This window comes from Dipodomys merriami, unplaced genomic scaffold (assembly GCF_024711535.1).
Source record: "Dipodomys merriami isolate MVZ:Mamm:240054 unplaced genomic scaffold, mDipMer1.0.p SCAF_7, whole genome shotgun sequence".
Taxonomy (NCBI): domain Eukaryota; kingdom Metazoa; phylum Chordata; class Mammalia; order Rodentia; family Heteromyidae; genus Dipodomys; species Dipodomys merriami.
Window position 1 is genome coordinate 24,819,083 of NW_027206290.1, and position 19,963 is coordinate 24,839,045.

The window sequence follows — 19,963 nt, forward strand, 5'->3', positions numbered from 1 at the left end:
CCGTTCTCTCTCTCTGCTATTAAAGAATGCACAAGATAAGAAAACTCACTGGAGGGAGTTCAGATTTCCAATGGTGACTCATTTGGATGTAAGAAACAATGCAGCCAGGTGCTGGTGGCTCACACCTGAAATCTTTGCTACTCAGGAAGCTGAGCTCTGAGGATCCCAGTTCCAAGGCAGCCCAGGCAGGAAAGTCCATGAGACTATTATCTCCAATTAACTACCAAAAAAAGAAAGAAAGAAAGAAAGTAAGAAAGAAAAAAAGGCTAAGGCATAGTGCCCAGGCCTTGAGTTCAAGCCCTAGAACTGGCACAAAAAAAACCCCTAAACTCAGGGTCTTCATCATTCTTATCTATGGTTCTACTTTGTTTAGTTTGCTACTTAAGTCATATGTGGTCTGAAAATATTAAATGGAAAACTCCAGAAATATGGTATAAGATTTAAATTGCACACCATTCTGAATAGTGTCTTGAAAATTCAGTTTTTTCTATACCACTGAGCATGTGAATCGCCCTTTTGTCCAGTGTGTCCACACTGTAGTCCTACCTACTTGCTAGTCCCTCAGTGATGGCCTTAGTTGTCGGATCTCTGGCTATACTATAAGTATCCCAACCTCATAGCCGAATGCCTTGTGTGCCTGTATCCCTCCTCTCCTTCTTCAGGGCTCAGGCATGTATATCACATGATCATAATAAGGGCCAGCACACAGTACATTACAAACAGAACAGTTTGTGTGTGTGTGTGTGCACGTGCAGGCGCTAGTACTGACCCTTGAACTCAGGGTCTGGGTATTATCCCTTATTTTTTTTTCCCCTCAAGGCTATCTCTGTATGTACTATTTGAGCCACAGCTCAAGTTTTGTGGTGGTTAATTAAAGATGGACATTCCTGTCTGAGCTGGCTTTGAATGGTGATCTTCAGATCTCAGCCTTCTGAATAGCTAATTTTGCAGGTATGAGCTATCAGTGCCTAGCTAAAATGAGACATTTGAAGAGAGGGAGAGAGAGAGAGAGACAGAGAGAGACAGAGACAGAGACAGAGCAGACAGACAGAGACAGAGAGAGCAGAGAGACAGAGATAGAATCATTCACAAACCTTATAGTATGGTGTTATAATTTTCTATGTTAATAGTTTTTGTGATTTGCCATTATTGTGCCAAATTTATTACATTGTCCAAAGTATCTAAGTAAGAAACACACTATATGTAGTGTTCAGCCTTATCCATGTCTTCAGATATCTGTGATAGTCAAGGAGCACCCCACAGGTAAGAGGGGCATTGTGCATTCACCCCAAGCCTTTCTTTGGAAGACTATCATTGAGGTCTGAGCGTTAGTGCTTTTGATTTGAAATCAGCTGCTTGTTAAACTTCCTGGGAGCAGAGTCATTCTGTACCCAGGATTTAAGACTATGTTAATAACATAACTATTGTCTCTTCCGGAATTGGGGAAATCCGAAACCTGTGTTATGAGAATTCATCATGTTCCCTTCAGAAGTAGCTGCATTTTTTGAGAAAGTTCTTAACTGCCTGTGCCTGTCAGTGAGCTGTAGTTTTGGCAGCAAATGACACTTTTTTCCAGAGCCGTCCCTCCCCGCCCGCCGCCAGACACATCTTTAGTAGAGCTGTAGTTCAAGAGTACTAGCCTTGAGCATAAAAGCTCAAGGACAGTGCCCAGATCCTGAGTTCAAGCCCCAGGACTGCCCATAATCCTAGCTACTCAGGAGGCTGAGATCTGAGAATCACAGTTCAAAGCTAGCTTAGGCAGGGAAGTCTGTGAGACCTTTATCTCCAGTTAACCACTGGAAAAACAGAAATGGTGCCGTGGCTCAAAGTGGTAGAGAACTAACCTTGAGCAAAAAAGCTCAGGGATATCACCAAGGCCCTGAGTTCAAGCCCCAGGGGAGGCAGATGGACTGGAGCCTGTTGCACTGAGTATGTGTCCAGGAGGATTGTTGGTTGGGTAGAAGTGACTTACTTGTTCCAGTTCTGTTTGTGGCCATAAGTAGGCTAAGGAATTTAGGGAACTTGGTTACTTAAGGAAACCTTTGCTCACTCAGGAATGATTACTCTGTTATCTCAGACAATCCTGTGATGCAGTGTTTGTTTGAACAGTTAAGGTTAGTGCACAGAAAAATGGCCACAGAATCCTTTCTGCAAATACCTGAGTGTGGGGCAAAACTCCTGTTTCTCTTGCATCCTCTTAGCAAACCACTCTGGCAAATATTGCAAGAGAACAACCAGTTCCTTGTTTGTGCCCATTTTATGTTTTCTATTCTTAAGTTCAAAGAGGAGTAGCTTACAAATTATTATGAGGTGCTAGCCCTGAGTTTCAGTTCACATTACAGGGGGCTCTGTCTTAGAAGTTTGCATAATATCTTCTCTACAAATAACAGCATTGGCAAGCAGAAGGTAAATATAGTGGACAAGTAAAAGCACAATTTTATTTTACTATTTTCTTTATTTTTTTAAGATAAGGTCTAATTCATAATCCTTCTTCCTCAGCCCTTCGGAGTGCTGGAACTATGGGTGTACATTACCAGGCTTGACTAACAGCTTAATTTTAAAGAACAGTGTTACGTGGAGTTCATTAAGTATATGCTCTGGTTACAAGAATGTGTAGCGTAGATGGCTTGGTCTCCCACACCCTTCTTACAGAATGCCATATGTTGCCATAAGTTCTATAAGTTGCAAAAGAAGCAAACAGCTTCCCTGGGCTCCATTCTGTCTTTAGAAGTCTTTCTCCCAGAAAGTTTTTGCTCTTTCTTCACTTTCTTTCCCAATATTTTCTTCCAGTTACTCTTTGAAAATCTGTTTCCTTTCATACTTTTGCAGTTTGAACCAATCCTAATCATAATACTGAGGAAAACTATACATTTTGAAGGGTATTCAGTGTTGTCATAATAATTCAAGGCTTTTGAGCTGAAGAGCTGAGGGACAGTGCCCAGGCCCAGAGTTCAGGCCCCATGACCGCACCCCCCTCAAAAAAAATCACAATAATTCAAGGCTTAATTGGAGTCATTGAAAACCTCTTCATTTATTTCATTCTCTGTCCCCCCCCTCCCGCCCTGCTCCACCTGAGACTTGAACTCAGGCTTGGGTAGTAGTTTCTTTGCCTTCTAAGCTTGATCAAACTCAGACCTTGATTTAAATAACACATTTCTCTCCCTTTCTCCTTGCTCCCTCCCTTCTTTTTTTTTTTTTCAGATTTGGGAAGAGTTTTTTTTTAATTTAATTTTAATTTTAATTTTTTGTGGCTCCCTCCCTTCTTCTTCCCCACCTTCCCCTTCTTCTTCCCCACCTTCCTCCTCCTCCTCCTCCTCCTCCTCCTCCTCCTCCTCCTCCTCCTCTTCTTCTTCTTCTTCTTCTTCTTCTTCTTCTTCTTCTTCTTCTTCCTCCTCCTCTTCCTCTTCTTTTTTCTTTCTTTCTTCCCTTCCTACCTTCCTTCCTTCTGAAATATGAAACCATTCAAAATGAAAGTGTGTATTAAATATTCAGATGATCTTCTGGAATGAGTGTGTTCTTGTGTTTTCTGCAGAGAGGGTTTCTGATGATGGATGCACCCAGGCTTACCTTTCCCTCTGTGCTGTATCTTAACAGCCTTGGGTTTGCTTGTGTGGGATGAAGGTCTCAGGTGTTGGGAGCAGAGGCTTTCTCCTTAGCAGAGGAATTTAAACATCTGTGTGCAGAGCCTGCTGGTCTTGGTGTTTCCTTGATTTGCTTTATAAAACGTCGGGCTTGCTTATTGTGACACATTACTCAAGATGTCTGTTCTGGAGCTTGGATTTGTCTCTGGTAGAAGAGGTCTGTCTTGTCTCTGAGACTGAGCTAGTAAGAGAGGTATATTTGTCCTGACTGTCTCTGTCACTTCTGGGAAGATAGCAGCTCAGGCTGATTATGAAAATTGTGGTTTCCATCCAATTCATCCAGTTAAACGGGAAGATATACATGGCTTAATGTTGTCTGCAATTGTCCTAAATTACCCATCCAAGAGCTTTGCCTGGTTTCTCAGTGATTAGGGTATGAAGACGTGGGCTGGACGATTTCTAAACTAAATAAATGGAGTAGAGCTGGACTCCAGTGGCTCATGCTTATAGTCCTAGCTACTCAGGAGGCTGAGATATGAGGATTGTAGTTCGAAACCAGCCTGCATAGGAAATTCCATGAGACTCTTATCATCAATAAATTACCATAAAAGCCAGAAGTGGAGCTGTGGCTCAAGTGGTAGAGTACTATCCTTGAGCAAAAGGAACTCAAAGACAGTGCTCAGGCCCTAAGTCCAAGCTCTAGGACTGGCAAAACAAACAAATAAACAAAAAAGGAGTGTAGTCTGCTGCATATCAAACTTCAACTTCAAAATAAATGGACATAGAAGTCACATGAGCAAAAGCAGAGCAAACATAACCTCACATAGAAAGCATAGTCATTTCTAGACTTCTCCAAAGAATGCCCGAGTCAGTGATGGAGTTAGAGTTCCGATGCCCAATTCTGCCTATGATTCTTCTATGATTAATATGTTTCCCTCTTTGTTAAACTTTGAATTGTCTTATAATTTGCTGACTTCATAATCTATGATTTCTAATAGCCTTGGAGAACAGGAAGAGTGACTTACTTCCCTTTTACAATGTGTTCAACCTAAATCCATAGTGCATTCTTAGGCTGCTTTCATTAGGCCATTTAAAATAGACTGGCTAATATACATATAGGTTGTTTCCAATCAATTGTGGCATTTCTGGTTTGTAATCACATGTACTCACTTAATTTGTGATTGTTCAATGCTGAGCCTGTCTATTTCTGTGAGAAGAACCAAAGTACATTGTGCATTCACAGATATATGACGTTTTAGGACTTTTTTTCTCTTGTTAAAAATGATCATATTGAATGCAATATTGTTTTGTTAGTCATTGAATGTAATGGGAGGAAATGATTAAGAAGAAAAAGGTTGCTAAACATAAAGGAGGTAAACATTTTACTTGGGCTCGTTTATAGTAATTAAGGCTCAATGACGTCTTTAGGAGAAAGCAGATTATAAATCAGGTGCCTTGACATTTAAGAGTTCTGGGAATTAAGTCCCAGGAGTAAAAAGAAAGTCTTTAAATCTTGTTTCCCTTCTGTCTCCCATGTTCCTTTGTTAGGGCTTTATGTTTTAGCTCTTTGCAGAGTCTCTTTTTTTTTGAACTCAGGGCCTGGGTGCTGTCCCTGAGCATTTTGTTCAAGGCTAGTACTCTACCACTTGAGCCACAGTTCCACTTCCAACTTTTGTTTTTTTTTTCAGAAGTACATTGGAGATAAGAGTCTCCTGGATTTCCTGCCCAGGCTGGCTTTGAACCGTGATCTTCAGATCTCAGCCTCCTGAGTAGCTAGGATTACAGGCGTGAGCCACTGGTGCCCATCTCAAACCCCAGTTTTTCAACAGATCTCTGACAGACACAATGTTGAAGAACAGAGGAATTGGAGGCTAGCCCCCTTATCCATATAGTCTACTTGGGGGAAGCTGGATAAATCAATTAAACACAGCATCCAAGTGGAGGAGGAATCTGCATGAGGAAGGCAGAAAGCTTTTGGTGATGTAGGCCAGGGGCTGATATCAGAGAAAGCCACTCCACATCAGGACTGTGGCTTCCTTGGCAGGGAGGCCCAAGGAAGGGGAGGAAAGGAGCATCTCCACACTGTTCTGTGAAAGAGTGGGCTGTAGTCCCTTCTGGACCTGGACTGCTTCTCTGTATGTGTCCTTGGAGTCCATTACTTCATCTGAGGTTGCACTGTCTCCTTGTGTCATCTGCCTGTGTGCAGGTTCCTGTGTAGATTGTAAGCAGGAAGTAAATCAAGTACGTGTTTGACAGAACTGCAGCCATACTGGAGATTTGTCTTCTCTCCTGTCTCCCATTGGCTGCCTTTTATGAGGTGTTGGGAATGGAGGGAGGAGGGAGAGCTAAGACCTGGATATGGCCTTGACTCTCTAAGCACCTTCTATAAATAAGCAAGCAGAAACTGTCAGAGCCAGAGCTTTTAATTTTACTTTATTTCATTTTTTTGTGCCAGTCTTGGGGTCTGAATTCAGGGTCTGGGTGCAGTTTCTGAAGGTTTTTCTTTTTGCCAGTCTAGGGCTTGACCTTATGGCCTGGGCGCTGGGCACTGGGCACTGTCTCTGAGCTCTTCTCTCTCTCTCTCTTCTATATTCGGTTGATCTGGTCCTTTTACACCATTCCTATGCTGTCACATTGGTTTTCCAGAAACTTCTTTGTGGGAGAAATTTAATTGACGCAGAAATGGTTGGAAGGACAATTTCAAGCTCTTACGTCTGTGTCCCCATGTCAGTACCCCACTGGGAGACTGTCCTCAGCATTTGTTTCCTCTTTTTAAAAACAAGTACAATATCACACAAATAACAGGAAATCAACTGCCAACATGGAAGGATTGTCTTGCAGAAAGCCAATTTGAATCCTCCAGTATTTTCATCTTGCAAATCACAAAATATAAGTGGGATTAACATATAAGCACAGGTTTCTTTGTAAGATGCAGCTGTATTGCATTTTGTTGTAAAGTTATTATTTTTAAAGACAATAGCTTCTAGTCCTGTGGCTTGAGTAAATATCCCCAGGGAATAATGATTAGTAAATTTATGAGTCTGGTTTAGGCTTCTATATTAAGCTACTTGTTGCTTTATGAATCACCAATTGTATATCAGCGAGATTACATTATCTGAGTACTGAAATAGAGTTATGAATTCCAAGAGGCTTCTGAAAACTGCATTTATCATTGTTCACAGGCTTCAAGGGGTTGAATGACCACCAGATTTACTTTTAAGAAATCATCTAGAAGTATTCACAGATAAAGTCTAAGAGGATTTTATTTAACTTCCCAATGTTGATTTATTACTCTTCTATAAAATTCTTACAAATTTGATATTGGATAGCTTATCCATATATCGTGTATACACATTTGATGTGTTATGTACTGTAATACTCATTTATGTGTAGACTCTGGGGCAGGGGCTCCACATAGCAATAATAGACATTTTACATCCAGTTGCTTTAAGGGATAGCTGTATTTAAAGAAACATAGTGTGATGTGTAGCAGTTAAGTGAGAAGATGAATAATTAAAATTTAGGCAAATTAGTCTCTTAATAGTATATGCTAGAATCTTGGCGCTCAAGAATCATGTGTTTAAGAAATGGAATTAAACTGTACAATGGTGGTTCACACCTATAATCCTGGTTGCACAAGAGGCAACTATCTATAGACATCTATCTACATAGATTTATAGATAGATATACATCTATAGATAGTTGGATAGATTGATATCTACTTTTTTTTCTTTTTGGCTGGTCATAGGGCTTGAACTCAGGGCCTGGGCACTGTCCCTGAGATTCTTTTGCTCAAGGTTATTTATCACTAAGCCACAGTGCCACTTCCAGCTTTTTCTGAGTAGTTTATTGGAGATAAGAGTCAGACTTTTCTGCCTGTGCTGGCTTCCAACGGTGATGCTCAGATCTCAGCCTTCTGAGTAGCTGGGATTACAAGCATGAACCACCAGTGCCTGGTTTTTCCAGATGTTTAGAGTCAGATCTGTGTTCAGATTTGAGCTTCATCACTGCACAACAATGCAAGTTTGGATAATTCCTTACCTTTTGGAGCTTTAGCTTTCTTGATAGCAAAGCTAGTAAATGTGTGTGTCAGTCAGGCCCAGTTGTCTCTTCTCCCTCTGTGCCTTTTTAATAAGATGACATGTCTAGGAATCCATGCTGTATTTTTTTTTCTTGGAACAGTGGGATTTTGTTTTTGAGTGGCCTTGCATGCATTCATTCACAAGTGCACTCATTCACTCATGCATTCATTCAAGTCTTAGAATATTTTTCCACTCTCACTAAGTAGCTGCATTCAGGTGGTGAAAGGCCATCTTGTGAAAGGAATCTTGCTGGTATTTAGATGGCCTTTGTTAGGTTTCACTTTGCACTCATTCATAATTTAGCACTGGGATAAAAATAAAAACAAAGGCTCTCATGTAACAGTGTGAGAACATGGGTCATGCATGCTGAGCATATAGGTAAGATAGTGGCAGAGTCTTGAAGGTGCTGGGGTAAAGAAGCATCTTCTGGAAGCTTCTGACTCCTTTTAGTAGAACCACAGCTTCGATGTGCAAGGGACTTAATTGCACACATGGAGGGAAACAAGTTTTGGCTTTTCAGAGGTTGTTGTCTAAGCCTTAATTATCGAATCCACATGCTGAAGCTTTTCCTTTTAGCAGCCAGTCAGCCTTCAGACATTGCAGCTTTTCTAGCCTTGAGCAATCACTGCATTAGAACCAGCTCTGCCACTCTCGCCCATTAGGATGCTGTACAATCACGCAGTAACACTGGTTTCTGAAAATAGTCCTCAAGGCTAAGGTTGATTTCAGTGGATTTTGCAGTTATTTGAGCTGCAAGGATAGTTATAATTTTCTGTAGAACTGTATCCACATTAGTTGTGTGTGTGTGTGTGTGTGTGTGTGTGTGTGTGTGTGTGTGTGTGTGTGTGTAATGATACTAGAGTTTGAATTCAGGGCCTCATACTCCTTGTTTAGCTTTATCCCACTTGAGCCACACTTTTACCTCTAGCTTTTTTTTCTTTTCTGGTTGATTGGAGATAAGAGTTTCTTGGATTTTGCTCCTGTACTGGCTTTGAACTGGGAACCTCAGATCTCATGTCTGGCCTAGCAGTACTTTTACAGTCAATAGATTTCTGATGTTGGTTTTGCTTCCTACTCATTTAGCTTTGGTTGCTCTGTGTGTGTGTGTGTGTGTGTGTGTGTGTGTGTGTGTGTGTGTGTGTGTGTGTGTGTGTATTAGACCCTCCCTTCACTTGCCAAATTCATATAAGGCTTTGTTAGTTAAAGTCAGATGTCCTTTTTTTTTTTTAAAAAAAAAATCTATTTTAATATTCTTTCCTTGGGGAAATCTGGACGAAGTGCTTTCCAGTTCTGGGATTATTAATAAGTAAATATGAGTGATACATTGCTAGTGGATTAACTTAAAGCTCAAAGAAGCTTTGTAAGTGGAGAGGGAAATCCTACTTTTACAAAGTTCAGACTTCTTGCAATTGAAATGCATAGGGTTTTTGATATTGGGACATATTAAGGAAGTAATGCCATAATTCTAAGTAAGGAGGATGTGAAGGATTAAATTAGATTGAAACAATAGATGAAACCAACCAAGGTCCTCAGCCCAGAAGTAAAAGATTCAATTACACTTAGAAAAAACCAGAGTCTCTGCCCACAGCTATGCCCCTCCTCCCCCCTGCCTGCCTCCCCCTCTCCTTACCACGCTGCTCTCCTCTGTGTTCCTTCCCTGGCTCTTCCCTACTCACGGACCTTTCTCTGGTCTTCCCTTGCTCAGCCTTCAAAGCCCTCCGCTTGTCCGTGGCTGGTCCCATGCTTTTTTACCCGACTCCCCCTTACCCAGTGCCACTCTAAGTACCAACTAGGGACTGTCTCGCTGGACTAGCCTCCTTTCTTCTCTTTCCAGAGCCCCAATGATTTCTTCTTCAGAGCTTAGAATACACACTTGTTTTTGTTCATTCTTGCCTTGCGCCACAATAATGTGAGTTCTGTTAAAGGAGGTACCAGTCCCAGACACAGTGCCTAGCGTATGTTGTAAGACATAGATTGCCTAAGGGGGAAGTTGTTTACTGGTTTTAATAGCTCCTTCTTGTTTCTTCCTTATTAGATGTGGGAGCTTTTTTCTTTTTTTCTCTACCAAGGGTCATTAGATATTTATAACATCTTTTGTAGGCCATAACAAATGATCAATACAGCCTTGGGCAGCCTATGAGAAGCTGTCTGTCCATTGTGTGCCATGTGATTTTGTTGGTCATCTACAATCTGTAGGCTAGATACTCCCCACCCTGGATGATAGCTTAGCTCTTTGGACTGAGGGATTTGAGGATCCCTGGTCCTATGAACCAAGCCACAGAGTAGAATGACGGAGCTATGCCTGTCTCTGCTGTGTGTTGGTCCGGAGGGCTGTGGGATCCATTCTTGATGTCTGCTTCAAGGATCTATCTGTCTTTACCCATCTTCTCACCTAGAGCTGTTGCTCAGCTATAGATCAAAAAGGCACAAATAAAATAAAAACCTGGCAACTTGGAGGTGTCTGAAGATTAACAGCACCGTGGCTGTTCCTGAGTAATTAAATTTAGTTTTGTGTCATTCTTGGGTGTGTTCTAAATGTCACCGTTTATCTGTTTTAGGTGATCTATTTAAAGAAGACACCGGAAGAAGCCTACCGAGCGCTGCTGTCGGGCTCTAACCCTCCCTACCTTCCGTTCAGGTATGGCTCCTCAGGGGTTTGGCTTAGGCTTGCCACCCAGAGTTCACTGTGTGAGAGTCGGGTTCTGGGGTTTTCTAGCTGTTTTCAGACTGACCATGTGTTATGCTATGTGGGATGAGAAGAGATGGTATAACTCACTGCCCTAGGTCAGGAAGGCCAGGTGCTAGTTTTCAATCATTTTGAAGATTTTCTTGGCTAGCTAGTACGAATAAAAAACTTTTTCCTTTTAGGAGAAGCTGGGAACCTAGAATAAGACCACTTAGGTACCTTCTAGGACCATGGGTTTAGTGGGGACTCTATGTCCCGTGTTCAGGGGGCACATCTGGCTGCCATGTGTTTGCATCACCTACAGAAGCTCTTCAAAAGTCTGGAGTCAATTTAAGCTTAGTTAAAAAGTAGAAGGGAACATGTATCGAGGTAATCACAGCATTAGCCTAGCAGCCCCAGGTTCAGCTCCAGCATGCAAAGCCACACCAAACCAAACCAAACAACACAACTTCCCCAGATACCCCCCGCCCCCCGCCCCTTCCAAGCCCTGAAATAACACCCAGTCATTTGATAAAACTGTGAATGATTGTAGTATTTTTGCCCTTTTGCTGCTTTGTGTGTCCAAACCTATGGGCATGTGTATGGCTTATTGTTATTGTTACTATGGTCACCAGCAAAAGGAAGTGAGAGAAGAGGAGGAGGACGAGGAGGAGGAGGAGGGGGAGGAGGAGGAGGCTTCTTTGCTTGTCTGTCTCCCATTCTTCTGTGTGCAATCATGTAAAGTGTTTCCAGCAAATGTTCACATGAATAAAGTAAAACACAGGAGAGGAATACAGGAGGGGGAGAGTTGGATGTGAGGTGGGGGAGGAGGCCAGGGAATTGACCATACCTAGTGTGTTTGATCTTACCAGGGAGATCCAGGTTAAGATGGTGGTCCCAGATGATAAGCCAATGAGACACTGAAGGGGACAATAAAAAGTAGAAGATTCCATAAAGGAGAATTTTATGGAAGTTTAAAGTTTAAAAAAAAATTCCCTTCCAGTTCTTTTTTTTTTTAATTTAATGTTATTTTATTTGTGAACATACTGTACAGAGGAGTTACAATTACATGGGCAGGATAATGCGTACATTTCTTACCAAGCATTGCAGCCTCCTCCTTTGTTTACCCTTCACATCCCTTCCCAGCCTCCCCCCTCTCCCCCTTCCAGTTCTTTAAATGGCTTCAATAATTTCAAAGTCCTTTGTGAAATATACTTCTATTATGGCAGAAAAGATGATAGTGAAAATATCAGTAGCCCTATCTCAGTTTTTTTTTGGGGAGGGGTGGGGAGGTGTAGTTCTAGAGCTTGAACTCAGGTCCTGGGTGTCGTCCCTGAGCTCTGCCACTTGAGTCATAGCTCTACTTTAGGTTTTTTGGTGGTTAATTAGAGATAAGAGTCTTACAGACTTTCCTGCCCAGGCTGGCTCTGAACTGCAATCCTTAGATCTCAGCCTCCTGAGTAGCTAGGATTACAGACATGAGCCACTGAATGCCTGGCTCCTATCTCAGTTCTATGGGAAGTAGTTACATCTACATCTAGCGAAGAAGAGACAGGAGTTCTGAAGCCTTTGCTCCTCTATTCTGTCAGTAGTACACTTACGAAACCTGGACCCGTTACTTATCCTTTCTGAGCCTCAGGTTCTGCGTCTCTAAAAAGTTTCAAGATTTTCCTAGGATAAACTAGTGTGATGCATACATCCCAGTGCCTGGCATATGATTAAGATTGTGTTTTTCTCCATACAAAATGTTATTGTTATTGTTAATGTGAAGTCAAGATTTTCCATAGTGATTTTGAAAAATAGGCACGAAATTATGTAATTATTTATGGTGGCACAAAATGAGCCACAAAATGGTTAGGTTGAACAAAAATAGAAGAAAGGATATATTTTAATTGCATTAGTCAGATAAACTTTGATCTTTTTTTTCTTTCATTTCTTTATTTCCTTTTATTTATTATTTATTTTTTTGGTACTGGTACTGAGATGTGAACTCAGGGTTTTGTTCTCTTGCTTGACCTTCTTCCTTCTGGCCTGGTGCTCTACCACTTGAGCCACAGCTTCACTTAAAGCTTTTTGCTGGTTAATTGGAGATGGAGTTTTATGGTCTTTTCTGCTCTCTGTGGCTTTGGATGCTCCAAGTATCAGTCTCCTAATTGGCTAGGATTATAGGTGTTTGTCATTGGTACCTGGCTAGATTATACTTTTATATTCAATGTCTGTATTTTTTTTTTTGTTGTTGTTGTTCTGGCTATATTTGCAACCTCTAGTTGAAAATTATTAATTAAGTAATTATTGTTTAAATTTTAAGGAACAAGGGTTTTTGGAGCCATGGTTGGTGTGTGCTCTTCACTAAGATGCCCGCATTCCCATATATACTGCCTATTGTATCTTTCTAATTAAGGGATTTAATGGAGATTTCTAAGTATACATAATGTCATTCCTCAAGATTTATTTATTTAGCAAACATTTATGTGAGCACTTTTTTCATGGGAAGCCTGGCAGATCCTTTGCCTCTAATCCCTTATTGCATTGTATGTATTACAATGTTACATATACAATTAAGCAAATGTCCTCTATTATAATTATTTGTTTGCATGGCTGACTCTTCTCTTGAGGGCTGAGATTGGGTTATTTGCCCATTCAAGTCCCAAGGGAATAAGCACATGCATTTGCTGTTTTTTCTTTTCCTTTTTTTCTCCCCCCCCTCCATTCTAACCACTGCCATAGTCCAATGGATCTAAAGGTAATAGGAAACTTGATATCAAGATATCCAGTATGTATAAAGATACAGATATATAAAGCAATTGCAATTATTTATTAGAGTTAGGTGGTAAGTGTTATGGGATACTAAAGAAGCAGTTTATCTTTGGGCTGGATTTGGAGGTGATATCAAGAGTAGTCCTACCAGGTTGGCACGCCTGTCATCCTAGCTACTCAGGAGGCTGGGATTTGAGGGTTGTGGCTTGAAGCCAGCCCTGGCAGGAAAGTCCATGGAACGCTTAACTCCAGTGAACCACCAAAAAAGCTGGAAGTGGAGCTGTGGCTCAAGTGGTAGAGCACTACTAGCCTTGAGCAAAAGATCTCAGGGTCAGTGCCTAGGCCCAATCAAGTTCAAGCTGCTGACACCCTTTCCCCCCCCAACCCCCTTCGCTCGCCAAAGAATAGGCCTCATAGACTGCCTTTCAGGTTTGGGAGGGGGTGCTTTTCATTTATATGGTTTTAGAAAAATAACCGTATGTGAGGTAGGATGGTAAGTAGTAAAATATTTGCAGCATAGGTACCCTATTATAACCAAAGAAGTTGATGTGATTTTTTTTTAATGGGTTCCTTTTCTTTTTGGAGTTATATTTAAACTATGTGTGCGTGTGTTGGGCCTTAACTCAGGGCCTAGGCTTTGTTCCTTTTGTGCTCAAAGGTAGTGCTCTACCACTGGAACTCTACTTCCTGCTTTTCCCGTATCACTGGAGATAAGAGTCGTGGACTTTCATGGCTTAGATGGATTTAAACCTTGACATTCAGATCTCAGCCTCCTGAGTAGCTAGGATTACAGGTGTGAGCCACTGGCACCTGGCTTATATTTAAGAATTTAGAGCTCTAGTTTTCTATTAACATAGAAAAATTCACTAAAAATGAGACAAATTGAATAAAATTTAATAAAAAGCTATACAAATCCTGTAGCTTTGCTATAGATTCTTTGGATACCGGGGTTTGAACTTGCGGGCTTTCTTGGCTGGCTGTTGTTTGTTTTGAGTCACACTTCCAGCACGGCTCTTATTGGAGATGGAGTCTCTTGGACTTTTCTGCACCAGTTGGTTTTTAGAACCATTATCCTCTGATTTCAGTCTCCTGAGTAGTTAGGATTATAGGTTTGAGCCACAGACATCCAGTTGTTGTCTATTCTTGACTACATTAAGAGTAATCAACTCTAGTGACAATTGAATTTCTGGTTTGGTATGATACTCAAGGAGTGTTGTGATATTATTTCTTGTATGTCTTGGGGTGTTCCATTGAATAAGGTATTTGTATCGGAAACTGTACTTTTACTTGTACTAATAGACAGTGTATTTATGCAGAGTGACTTTAGCTGAAAACTAGAAGAAAAGAGGGACTTTTCATCCCTTTTCATTCTTTGAGACCATCCGTCCTCAGTGCTGGCTTGGCAGCTGGCTTCGCAGGCACAAAGGCCTTTCAGTTCTGGGGGCTCTCAGTGGAGCTTGTTGGCAAGCCTGGCATGGATCTTTTGCGGTCCCTCCCTTTAGTATTCTACCAAATTTAGTGTATTTAATTACTGCCTGTTTAAAGTCCCATAGGACCACTGGCCCTCGCTAGAAATCTCTGATTGTTTTCATGGCTGTCAATAGTTTTCAAACCTACATTCTTGAGTGCTCCTAAAACAGTGTTTGTAAAAGTTCAGAGTTTCACAAGATGTTGTAAGTTCCCTTTTCCATTGTGCAACTCTTCTTTGAGATCGTTTTGATGCTTTCTAATTCATTGGATGCCTCCTTCCTTTATTGGTCTTTATGCTTTAGCTCAGTAAGTGTTATAGTATTAGTGATGATTCTTAAATCTGCCCAAACTTAATTTTTTTTAAGCATGCAAAATTAAAGGGGAATAAAACTATGCAGACAACAAATAGCCTCTCAGGGACCGGATGTTTAAGACATATGCATAACATATAGCATGGGAATGACATAGAAGGTATCGGGTTGGGCTGGCATTCCATCCAATAGAATGAAACTGATGGAAGTCAAATGACCTATCTCTAGTTGGTAGGGGTGTTTTTGCTTGCTTGTTTTTTAGTCTCTTCTAGGAGAGGTGCATGGATATAATTCTGTATAGTCATTACTACTATTACTAATACTATTTTAACCTTAGAGAAGAGTGTCTAGCTTTTCCAAGGGAATGTTGCACCCTTGGGAAACCATAAAAATTACTGATGCCTGGTTGGATTCCATGGCTAGAAATTCTGATGTGATTAACTGATTTAAGGTGAAGGCTGGGCGTTGGAGTTTCATTTTTTGGCAGTACTAGGGTGTGAACTCTGGGCCTCAAGCTTGCTAGGCAAGCACTTTACCACTTGAGCCAGGCCTCCACTTCTTGCGTTTTGGATTTTAAAGAATACCTATTCTAATGTATGCATATCTGGCCAAGGTAGAGAACTGATCTATAAGCTGTTCTGTGGTCTCGGGGAAGTAAGCATAGCATTCTCTATCCTGGAGATTTATCAAGCACATTCCTACAGACATGTGTCCTAATTCACACCTGTGGGGGGAAATTGATTTCTTAGGATCAGAATAATCTGCTGACATTTGTAGAACTTTTTCTGTGCTCTTTCCTGAAGATGGTGGAAATAAGTGACTTATCAGATGGTGGCGTTGTATCTAATGTGAACAGGAATATCCAAGTTTTCTTTCAGAGCAGATGTGGACCCAGACAATCTTCCTTCACGAAGGATCCACAAATGAACGTCTCACTGGTGACCCATTCATAGTATTTGCTTTCAAAAATAGTCACCTACTGTTTGTGTGAAGGGAGGGGTTTGTTGTGTTTTGGGGATGACCTTAGTGATATCCTAGTTGCTGAGCTGTTCAGCAGAGCATTAATGGGAAATCTCAAAAGCAATTCATCTAGATCTCCTGGCATGCCAGAACTTGTAGGTCTTTTAAGAAAGGCTCCAAAGCGTCAACCACTTAGAACTTGGCATGAGGCTGCTTTCTTTCTTCTAAAGCACCGCAGTAAACACATATGGGTTGATGTTAGGTGTCATTGTAATATATATATATATATATATATATATATATATATACACATATGTATATACATATGTATATATATACATACATATGTATATATATATGTATAATTTCCCATAAAACATCACATATGGGTATGCTCTTCGCTCAAATATGGCATTGTGATTTTTTTTGTTGTTGTTTTTGCCTGTTTGCTTGGCATTTAACTTGGGTAAGATCTTTTTATTATTTTCTTGAGTTTTAAGGATGAACAAATGCAGTCATGGTACTCAGTAGACACTATGTAGAAAATTAAAGGGAAATAAAACTCTGCAGACAACAAATAGCCTTGTGGGCAGGGATGGAAGGGGAAAAGTGGGGAACACGAAGGAAAGGGTGACATTGTCCAAAAAGAAACATACTCATTAGCTGACTTACACAACCATAATCCCTCTGTACAACACCTTTAATAATAATGAAATTGTATTGCAAAATGTGAAGGGACAACTTCGATGCTCTTTTCATTCTTGGTGGCTCTGCTCTTTTCAGTGATCTTTTGGTGGTGGTAGGGGCGGTGTCAATGTGGTCTTGTGGATTTTTCATAAACCTTTCTTTGGTAATGATGGAAGAGAATTCACACAGACTAGTGAGAATGTGTCAGTTTCCTGTACCGGGCTTACCCAGTTCAAGCTGTTAAATCTGTTCTTCTCAGCTGCGGTGTATGTTCTAACATGGGCTACCATGAAAAGCAGACACTTGATCAGATTTTTTTAAGCACTACTTTCCAGGGAACAGAAACAAGTATTAGAATGTCTGTGACCCATTGAGGTTAGGTATAGCTGCTCTGCTTTTTTGTCAACTGGAATAAGACAATGTTGTAATAATTTATGATGCGTGGATTGGATCAGATTACTTTTTTTTTCTGTAAGTACTACATTTATGGATGCAGGTTAGTGGTATCAAAGTTTTGGTGGTATAGTCAGTGCCCAACTTTTTGTATCCTTTATGGTATATTCCTAGTTGCCCTTTCTTTCTTTCTTTTTTTTGGTTGTGGGGCTTGAACTCTAGGTCTGGGTCCCTCAGCTCTTCAGCTCAAGGTTAGTGCTCTACCACCTGAACCACAGCACCACTTCCAGTTTTCTGAATGGTTTATTGGAGATAAGAGTCTCATGGACTTTCCTGCCTGGGCTGGCTTTGAACCATGATCCTCAAATCTCAGCCTCCTGAGTAGCTAGGATTACAGGCGTGAGCCACTGGGGCCCGGCTAACTTCATTTCTTTAGATAAGCAAGATGCTAAGTGTATAGCCTGATGTTATATCTGCAAGGCAGGAGATTCTATGTTTAGTTCTTTGCTTTTGTTAGGTACTGGTCACGAGTGGTTTCGGTCCTGACCCATAAAGACACTTGGTTTTTGTTCTTTCAGGAGTCAGCTTTCTTCTTTCCACAACTGTTATCAAATACAGTTTACTCTAGTAGGTCTAAAAAATATAAGCAAGCAACATTTTCTTTTCCCTGAAGCTGGTACATATATGTAACAGATTGGTTTGGGAACTGGAAGTTGTGATATATGCTGGACAATGTTGTAAATTATTTGAGGGCGATAGTCCAGGTCCCAAGTATTATATAACCAAGTCTAAGCCTGAACTGTCTAGTATATGCTATGGAGCACTTGAAGTCAGCAAATCTAGTGAGATAAATTTTAGGTTATATATACACATTGGACCGCAAGGTTTAGGACAAAAGATAAGTATAAAATCTTTGTAATTGTTGGATATGTGCTAAAATGGTAATCTTCTGGCGATACTAGATTAAACATACATAGTATTAAAATGTATTTTTATTTATGGTTATGAGAAAACTAATTATATATGGCTATTTTGTGGCAAGCATCCTATTACCTTAGGAAAGCAATGATCTAGATTATTGTATGCTATTAATCATAGTTTAGTGTTAGAGTTCTTAAAATATCTATCTTTTTGTATTGAAACATCAGTAGCTGAAGTTGGTCAATAGTGACTGGGTGTTCAGGCAAGTCTAAATGAACCTGGTGATGATGATTTATTTATTCATTCATCCACTCATTCAGCAACCTCTCCAACACAGCAATGTGTCCAACATGGCACTGTTCTCTGGGCACACACAAAGGCCACATCTCCTTTCTTAAGCTCACAATCTGGTTGTGGGAAGGGGGCTCAGTTCTGTGTTTACATGACTTCTTAGGTGACCTTTGAGATCTTTTCCAACCGGTTTCTCTCCACATCTTTGTACATCTTCAACTCCAGAGAATTTTTTTTTTTGGCCAGTCCTGGGGCTTGAACTCAGGGCCTGGGCACTGTCTTTGAGCTTCTTTTACTCAAGGCTAGCACTCTACCACTTGAGCCACAGCACCACTTCCAGCATTTTCTTACTAGTTTATTGGAGATAAGAGTCTCCTGGACTTTCCTGCCTGGGTTGGCTTCGAACTGTTATCCTTAGATTTCAGCCTTCTGAGTAGCTAGGATTATAGGTGCCCAGCCAGAGAATTTTTATCAAGAGAACTTTTGCAGAGAATCATGGGACTCCAGACATGTAGATCACAGTCATTCCAAATATTTGCTAGGTTCATCTGATTCTTTAGTGTGGTCTCTGCATTATAGGTACTGTGCTTCTTCTCCATTCTTCATTCTGAGCAACGTCATGGCCACAATTCTTCCCTTACTGTTTATTGTAAATATGCCTTTTTGTCTCTGGTTTCATTTCCTCATCACTCACATTTATAAGGCTGCTTCTCCATTCTGTGTGGTTTCTTAGTTTCTTAGGTTATAAGCAGTGGTGTGATGGCAAGCCAGCTTTATAAGTATGAAGTATTTGCTTGTTCTTGGGGTGTAAACACTGCTGTCAATTGTTGACTTAAGCTCTTTGAATATTTAGTAATCTGTTCTTGAGAGCTTCTACAAGACAACCCTACTCTTTTAGTTATCTAATTGTTGTTGGTGATTGTAGTTTTCTTTTCTATGAAAGGATACAAAAACAAAATAAAAGGTCAATTATTCTATTTTAATTATTTGTTCATTCAGTTTTTATTCAATAACTATATATATATATATGTATAAAAACTATATAGAGGGCTGGGAAATTGGCTCAGTGGTAGAGTGCTTGCCTCGCATGCATGAGGCCCTGGGTTCGATTCCTCAGCACTACATAAGCAGAAAAAAAGCTGGAAGTGGCGCTGTGGCTCAAGTGATAGAGTGCTAGCCTTGAGCTGAAGAGCTGAGGGACAGTGCCCAGGCCCAGAGTTCAGACCCCACGACCGTACCCCCCCCCACAAAAAACTATATAGATAGTGACTTCTTCCCAAGATGATATATCTAACGTGGAGTTTTATCACCAGTTGGTAGTCACTTTATGGTCCAACTGCCTGTGATGCCAAAAGTTAAGTATAGAAAGACAGAGTTGCTGAGGTGGATGAAGTTTTGATGGTCGAGCATGAGGCTGTGCTGTATGGAAATGTCTCTAGACAGCTATGGGCTATCATATTACCTTTCTGCACTGGGGGTTAGAGATGTATGATTTATTCTTCAGCAGAGATGTATGGCTAGAAACTTTGAGTGTTTAGAGATCTACCTTATCTCATGAATGCAGTTCTATTTTGTTTTTTGCTTTCTGGTGGTACTGGGGTTTGAACTCATGGCCTCTTGCTTACTAGGCTGGTACTCTACCATTTGAGCCACATGTCTTTCTAGCCCTGTTTAATCTCTGGTTATTTTTGAGAGAAGATCTTGTGTCTCTCCCGGGCATGTGCCTGAGCTGAGTTCTGCTTACTTTTGGGCTTCTCGTGGTTGGGATTACAGGCAGGTACCATCACATCTGGCTTCTTTTCATACAGTTGGAGTCTGACATTTTTCTGCTGGGACTGGCTGGGA

General features: G+C 40.8%; 1 protein-coding gene across 3 annotated transcripts in view; it reads left to right on the plus strand.

Annotated features, from left to right (window-relative positions):
• Cdc14a (cell division cycle 14A) overlaps positions 1 to 19,963 on the plus strand; it is a 151,787-nt gene that overhangs the window by 48,484 nt on the left and 83,340 nt on the right. For all 3 annotated transcript variants that reach the window (XM_070007822.1, XM_070007823.1, XM_070007821.1), the window contains exon 5: positions 10,222 to 10,301. In XM_070007822.1, the coding sequence (XP_069863923.1) occupies positions 10,222 to 10,301 (80 nt within the window). The remainder of the gene's footprint in view (positions 1 to 10,221; positions 10,302 to 19,963) is intronic.